The 8256-nt window shown below is 39.6% G+C and overlaps 1 protein-coding gene across 1 annotated transcript in view; it reads left to right on the top strand.

Moving 5' to 3' along the window:
• Window positions 1–918: 918 nt before the first annotated feature.
• Window positions 919–8256, top strand: part of LOC107563219 (proprotein convertase subtilisin/kexin type 6) — a 104000-nt gene continuing 96662 nt past the window's right edge. The window contains exon 1 of the mRNA XM_016248034.1: window positions 919–1455. Within this exon, the coding sequence (XP_016103520.1) occupies window positions 1300–1455 (156 nt within the window). The 5' untranslated portion in view covers window positions 919–1299. The remainder of the gene's footprint in view (window positions 1456–8256) is intronic.

Below are 8256 nucleotides of genomic sequence, written 5' to 3' on the forward strand. Positions count from 1 at the left end.
AAGAAACAAACTCATCTACATCTTGGATGGCCTGAGGGCGACTTAAAATAACTTTAGTATTTGGATCTTCTTTTGATTTCATTATAGCAGCATTCAAGCTGACAACAAAACTTTTATTTTCAGGACTTTATGGGAAAAAATCTCAGATTTTTAATGTGGTCTTTTGGATCAATGTGCTCTATTTTCATCAGATCTGAATATTGACAACAGGACAATATCAATTGAGCTCTTGAAACACCAGATTCAGAGCATTGCTCCTGTCGTTCCAAACACTCTCAGCGTAATTACAGTGACTAAATGCAATTATCATTTTCATATCATTTTTTATTTATTTCAATTTTGAGATGCTAATAAAAAGTTAAAAATCACACTTTGTTATCTAATGCATTTAAATTTTGGGGCTGTTGGATACAGTTCTCACATGTCCAGGTCATATTTTATGCATATCTATCTATCTATCTATCTATCTATCTATAAAGGGAGAAGCCATGATGGCTGTAAAATTAAGATTATTATAATTCTGTTTTTTTTTTTACAATTTGGGTTGAGCACGGTCTTGAAAGGTGTCATGACTCATCCCTAAACAGTTAGAAATATACTTGTACACTTCTATTAAGTCATTATGAGAATTACCTTTGAGGTGTGAATCTGCAGATCAGCTCCAAGGAAACGATATGCATGCCTCAAGAAGCCATGATGGCTGTAAAATTAAGATTATTTTAATTCTGTTTTTTTTTACAATTTGGGTTGAGCACGGTCTTGAAAGGTGTCATGACTCATCCCTAAACAGTTAGAAATATACTTGTACACTTCTATTCAGTCATTATGAGAATTACCTTTGAGGTGTGAATCTGCAGATCAGCTCCAAGGAAACGATATGCATGCCTCATACAGTTACTTGCACGCCACTTGTCTGGATAAAAACGCCTTTATTGGCGAGTATGTGAAACACTTTGCCAAGTGCAGCGCGCAAACACCATAAGCTCGTGCTGCTAACCTCAATAGTAGCGCGCACTCGTTCCGTTCTGCCAGGCTTACATGACAACACTTATATCGGCTGGCGTGCCATCTGTCGAGAAACGGGACACATATCTCAGGTTTTCTGAACTAGAGCTCCCAAATGAAGGGATGCAGCGCGGTGAATGGGAGAGAATAATACGGGAGTAACTCAGGGATGTTTTGCCAGGACTGAAGGTTTGATGCCCATCCACAGGCTCGTGTTTTGATTAGTTTGGAGGCGATCGCTCCTGCGTGAATCATTTACCGCAAAGTTAACCGGCTGGACTATCGACGAGCAATATGCGGTTGTTGGTTGGTTTTGTTTTGTCAACTTTTTGGCTTTGGGAAGCGTCGCTTTCTCGCGTGTACACAAATCACTGGGCTGTTCGGATCCCTGAAGGACCAGTGGAAGCTGAGAAACTCGCTTCCAAATATGGCTTTACTAATTTGGGTCAGGTAAGCACATTTTTGTGTTTCTAATTTATTTTCCTGGTTACTATATAAATGATGGGAAACGCATCTGTCCGTTACATGTCCAAGAGAATACAGCGTCACTGGTATGAGACCATTATCAAAAACTAACAAGTTAACGTTAGGTTATGCATAAATTACGCAAATGTTTACGCACTAAAATGCTCTGCTCAGGGCTTTCATACTTCGCACGCAGCGGTTCGCAGGTGTATTTTTTAAAAACTGGTAGGCAGCGAAAAATCGTCGTGCCAAAATGTACAACTCGGCGCTAGAATTATAAGGTGAGTTGTTTAGCAACAGTCAACTAATCATTAACTGTTTTAGCGCTTGGCTAATTAAATATTCATGAGAAGCAACTTTCACGCGCATGTTTTTAGTTTCAGCGAGGCGATTGAGCAAAATGTCAAACAGTAAGAGTTCATTCGAGTGATGAAGAGACGATTATTTGTACAATTTCGTGGCTCCAATGCTAAGACTAACCGGACTAAGCGGACTGCTGATATCAATACAGGTTGTCTGCTGTTGCCCAATTAACCCTAATGGCAAATGAAAAGGTTTCTCAAGGGTTTACAAAAATGTATAGGAAATCTGCAGGATTACTTAACTCAGTGTAGATAGTAATGGAACAAGATAACTCAGGATGGTTAAAAATGATTGTGTGTGCTTTTAAACAAATGGATCTCAGCTGATTGTACTTCAGGACTCATGTTTTACAATAAATTAGGAAAAAACTGTTCACTTAATTAAACATTGAAATGTATTAATAATACTATAAACTACATAGATTCAACTAGGCATGGACCGTTATGAGATTTTGACGGTATGATGACCTTAAGCAAAAATATCACGGTTTCACTGTATCACGGTATTGTCGTTACAGCTCTAAAATTTGTTATTTTTAAATGACTGGGTAAAAAAAAGAAAAACATTTTTCCGGTGAACACAAAATATTTTGTTTTTGAGCAACATGCAGAATATTAGGAACAGTAGAATTTGTTTATTTTTTCTTTGATTTGTTTCCTAAAAAGAAGAAAAATAAAGACTGACATCTTTATTTAGCCTAAATCTGTAGTTACGGTTATTTAGTTTTAGTTATATAATTCATATACATATAATTTATATCATGTCATACCATTTAGTTTTATAATTTTATATACATAATTTGATTGAATAATAACCCAATTTGAAGCAAAAACAGAATGTTCTGTTCTGACTAGCTTTGTGAAATTATACTAAATGCCTGAATGAAGCAAACAGCAGAAGCTCTGAATGAGACGCAGATTCCCTCTCTGACAGCAGGAGGCGCTTCTGGAACACCAGATACAGTGTTTCCTTGCTTTAATATGAACTATACAGAGACGAGATTGAAAGGAAATACCACATAAACTTTTCTGAAGACAGTCAATTCCCCTCAGAAACACATTCATATAAACCCCCAAATCAATATCGAGGATTTTCTTCCAATAGTTTGTGCATCATGAACAGTGAGTGATCTGCCTGCTACAGTATTTTTATCCGTGCGTCCGTCTTCAGCATCTCTGGCCTGTGTTAACGGGCGTTTACAGACTTATTTTCACATAAATGACATTTTGGAATATTATTGCATTGCAGCGCAGTTTGTGTAAGTCACAACGAGTTGCAATAAGACAAAAAACGGCCGTTTGCCGATCGCCGATCGCGTAAGTTCCAGGGGAAGCTCCTTAGTTCGGCCATCCTACACACGACTGACTGCTTGCTCGCACCAACAGGAGGAGGGTCGTGTTACTCTCTACGCTGCACTCAACATGAGGGATTCCTACACTTTCAGTCTTTGAGGAGACATGAAAAACAGCGCATACCGCAGGAACGGTATAACGGAAAATATTAGTGGTTTTGAAACCGTGAAGTTTTCAAATCGCGGTATACCTTGAAACCGGTAATCGGCCCATGCCTAGATTCAACAATATGTAAAATTATTACTATTGACATTGACTACCCTTACCAAAAAGTAGTATACTTCAAGTTTATTTTATTAAGTATACTTAAGTAAAGTTCAAGTATATTTTTAAGTATACTTTATGTAGTAAGTATACAAATATCAGTGTACTAGTAGTATAAAATTAATTCTAGCTTCATGCATTATTTTTTTAAACACTTGAATGTGCGTAAGTTTCATATATAAAAAAATAAAGAAATAACATTTTGAACAAAAAGCTGATAAAAAGACTATGAATTGGATTCAGAATGATAATCAAAACGTAGATAGAGTCGCTCAACACCCCAAAGCTTGACAGTCATTATTACCTCTTCATTTGTCAACATTTTATTCTATAACGTTACACAGTTTTGATGCTGTTTTATGTCTGATGATCGTACTAGTAAAGATGCTCCAAGTTGCTTCAGAAAAAAAAAAAATATAGCAACAACAAAATCATGTTGCTGGAAATGGGTTTATTATTGAAAAAAATTATATCGCGATACATATTGATATTGAATTATTGTCCAGGCCTACTACAGTATAACAATGAAAACACTGATTCTAGGAGCACAAGTAAAGCTCAAATATATTTAGGCTTTTTCTAAGTATAAGCCAAGTATACTTAAATGTAATTTTAAGTATATTTCTGAGAAGTACATAAAGCCCATTTCTGAGAAGTACATAAAAAGTAAACTAAAAGTATACTTTCCTATTTTTTAGTTTAAAAGAAGTATACTAATAGCACACTTGAATAAAGTTATTTTTCATAAGGGTACTGTAATTGTACTTTTGTGTTTTGATGGTTTTTGATTGGTGTGGCAGCCAATAATAAATTGCGACTTGTTTGGTGATTGGCCCAAATCATGCAAGTGAAGCTGTAACTATTTAATGCAACTTGCTAATGCTAATCCTTTGTATAGTTTTAGTCATATGTTTTCAAGTAGAGGAGAGCAAACAAACTCTACCTGGAACCATTTAGTCATTTTTCTAATGTGTTTGAAAATTTCCCTTCTTCTACTTGAAAATTGTTGACTTGTGTAGTGGGGGGAGATTGATCAGCCAGTCAATGAGAAGCAAAACTTGATCTAGTTTCTAACACTGTGAGTAGTAATGTGACGTTCCATTGGTTATTTTCAAATGAAGGTGGGGGAATTCTAAGTTCTGAATGTTTGTAGTGCTTTGGAATGCTTTGGAAGATTGGAAATGGGAAATTTCAGCTTGAGTGTTCCCACTTCCAACTTGTCTGGATTACAGCATTACCTGTGAAATTAGACCACCCACACTTGCCTTTTATAAAACTACAACATCTAAAAACGTGCACCAACAAACCTGAGCACTTGATTGGCTAATACCTGTTTTTTGTTGTGGTTTAGAGTCCAGACATAGCTCAAAGCATACATTTCAGTGACATGCTAATTTTATGTGTGATATTACAAAAATTGTATGCTGCGCCTTTAATGATTTCAAGTATCAAAAAGTCACTAGGATTTCCAAATACTGGAAGAGCCTTTGGGTTTCTCTTGGTCGATAGCTGTATTGCTTCATATTCTTGCAATATATCCAGAATTGCCACTCTATCCTTAAATAAACTCTTCTTAACCGTGTTTACATCGTGAGAACTTGAGAAATCGTACTGTGGATTGTTTAAACACGTTGTTCAGCTCTTGTTTCCCAAGTCAACCGCACTGTATGGAATGCACCACTCTCTTAGAGGGCCTTAGGACATCCGGAGGTGGTGTTTGCTCAAATTAACACTGTCTACGCTAATAAAATGCCTTGAATTTGTTGTCTGGGAATTCACTTTTCTCCAAGGCTTCAAGATGATCTCCTCAAGCTAACCTCTAAAGTCTTTGGTTTGAGAGGATTGCTTGCTCATTGCCCCAATAAATTATAAATAAATAAAAAAATGTTGCACATGTGCATGGATTCTTCCCAACGCAAGCTGTCATTATCATATACTGCACCTTTAAAAGAATAGTTCACCCAAATGATAATCATTTCATTATTTACTATTATTTACTGTTGTACCAAACCTGTTTGACTTTCTTTCAATGACAAACAAAACAAAAAGCAACACCTAAGAAAATCGTTTGCACAACACTACAGTTCTTAATGATGTCAGCTGTCAAAAAATACCATTAAAGCAAACAACCTTTTTTGTTACTTTGGAGCCCCCAACAGTTATAGATACCAAGATTTGCTAATCTTCCATCGGTGAAAGTGTAGTGATGAGCTTGGATGACGTGTGCCTTGATAAACAATCACATCACGGCCTTGACATCATTAAATGTCTGTAAGAGTTGTGCGACAATCAATCATTGTTTGCAGATACCATTGAAATTAATAAAAAGTACTGTAAAATTAATCTTTCCTGTTGCAAATTGTCTATGACTTCTCTTATAGAACAGCTTTTTTTAGTGTAAACTCTAAAAACAGATAAATACAAAACCAGTGTTTGATGTTGGTGTTGACGATTAGTATTTTTGCGGCATCTTCACTAAACATGTGCATATACTCCCACAAACATACATACTCCCACACTCTCAGGAAAAAAAAGGTACAAAAAGCTGTCACTGGGGCAGTATCTTTTCAAAAGGTACACCTTTGTACCTAAAGTATCCATGTTGGTACCTTTAAAGTACATATTAGTACCTAAAGTGTACATATTAATACCATAGAGGTACAAATGTGAACCTTTTGAAAAGGTACCACCCCAATGACAGGTTTTGCACTTTTTTTTATTTAGAGCGCTGGAAAGAAATAGAAGTCATTTGTCTTATTAAAAGTCAGTGTACCATCAGAATGATGTTGAAACAAGGTTAAAAAAAATCATTGAAATGTTCCATCAAAGTTCTAAAATTCCGATTCAAAAATGACATCATTCCAAGTTTAACGTCATGAAAACGTTCCAGGTTACATACATAACCTGAGACGTTCCCTTTCAAGGGAACTTCGAACTGTGTCCTCTAGGGGTCGCTATGGGGAACGCCTAGCTGTGACCCGTGTCTGAAGCATACATTGAAAAAACACCAACAACACATTGGCTAGCGACAGCCATGAATAGGCGCCGGGAGAACACATCATCCACTTCGTCTGAAGCTTGCATCTGAAGCATGGCAGGAAACCTAGAGGTTGCAGTGTCTCGTTCCCTACTCAGGGAACCATGGTTACATACATAACCTGAGACGTTCCCTTTCAAGGGAACTTCGAACTGTGTCCTCTAGGGGTCGCTATGGGGAACGGTATACCCACGCCACCATGCTGAGGGGAGTGCATGCCAGAAAACTTTGGCGAGCACTAAGTAGCAACTCTACCATAGCCATGGGATTTGCCCCTGAGACGTTAAGACGGCTGTCAGTGACATTATCCCCTACAGCCAAAGGCCTAGGCTACATACCCCAAAAACTGACCTGTTAGGGCCAGAACTCCTGGGCCCGGGGTATAGCTCAAGGCTTGGAATCAGGAATAGATTCCTTTAAGGGAATACGACCAAGAGCCTAGAATCATACTAAGTATTGGCCTGTCACACAGGGGCTACCGCATGCTCTGCATATGCTGCATATGCATTTACTGTCTCAACAGACAGTTGCTGTTCCAATACTGGAACAGCTAGCAGTTACTTAGCTGAGGGAGCAACACACCCAGTTCTTAATCGAGAAGGGGGCTCGACCTACAGCATGTTCCAATGCTGGAACGACTAGCAGTAATTTACTTAGCTGAGGTAGCACAACACCCAGCTCTCAACGAGAGGGGGCTCAACCTACAGCACGATTGTTAGAAATCAGAAGGGTAAGCTTACTGCAAGCTAGCCAAAAAACTCAGCGCATCAGAGAGGCGGAGGAAGGGCCTAGTTCACCTGATGCTGCTAGCTCCAGGTGCTCTGGGAAAACAGAGAACTCAACTCTCACGTGAGAGGAGAACTCTGAATTCAGAAAGGAGTAGCGTGCTCATAGGCAACCCTTTGAGGCTCATAGGCAAGCCCAAGGTACCGGGGTCTAAACCAACTCAGAGAAAGGGAACAAGGCTAATAACGCATAACCCTTACCTTACAGGATTTCAGAAAAGTGCGCAAAGTATAACGTGCACACTTACCACTATGTGGATTTTAGAAAGTGCGCAAAGTGCTCAGCGTGCCCACTTACCACTATGTGGATTTTAGAAAGTGCGCAAAGTGCTCAGCGTGCCCACTTACCACTATGTGGATTTTAGAAAGTGCGCAAAGTGCTCAGCGTGCCCACTTACCACTATGTGGATTTTAGAAAGTGCGCAAAGTGTTCAGCGTGCACACTTACCACCATGTGGAGAAATGGATCGTACTCACCCACCATGGTTCCCGTGCCAGAGCCCCGTTCAAGAAGCAACCCGAAGAAGCCTCTAGTCTGGACCATCAGTAAGGTAATCACTATGAAGCCATAGAACCAACCAAAACTTTGACTCTTTGACCCGCGATTCCTCCTACCCCTTCCCGCAGGCGAGGGAGGAGCACTAGCCGCGACACTAGCCTTCTGTGCCCGTCTCTGATTCTCAAACCGAGACGGGCCAGGACCCCTGGGTTGTTCAGGCTCAGACCTGGACCTTCGTGGAATTAAGGATTTGAAGGCCGCTGAGCGCGCCTTCGCCTCCCTGAATTTCTCGACCACCGTCTCAACGGAGATACCGCGAAACATATCCTGGTGACCAGGAAGTCCCTCAGGGTGACCTAGATACGGTGTACCAGACAGGGCAGCCTGAAAGCATAAGCCCAGCCCGGACGTCCAGGAAATTTTGCAGTGCCATGCCAGGGGCCGGATGAGCAGATAGGCTCGCGCCCAGGACTGTCCTCTGGCCGC

The sequence above is a fragment of the Sinocyclocheilus grahami genome, unplaced genomic scaffold (assembly GCF_001515645.1).
Source record: "Sinocyclocheilus grahami isolate Dianchi unplaced genomic scaffold, SAMN03320097.WGS_v1.1 scaffold24.1, whole genome shotgun sequence".
NCBI classification, from domain to species: Eukaryota; Metazoa; Chordata; class Actinopteri; order Cypriniformes; family Cyprinidae; genus Sinocyclocheilus; species Sinocyclocheilus grahami.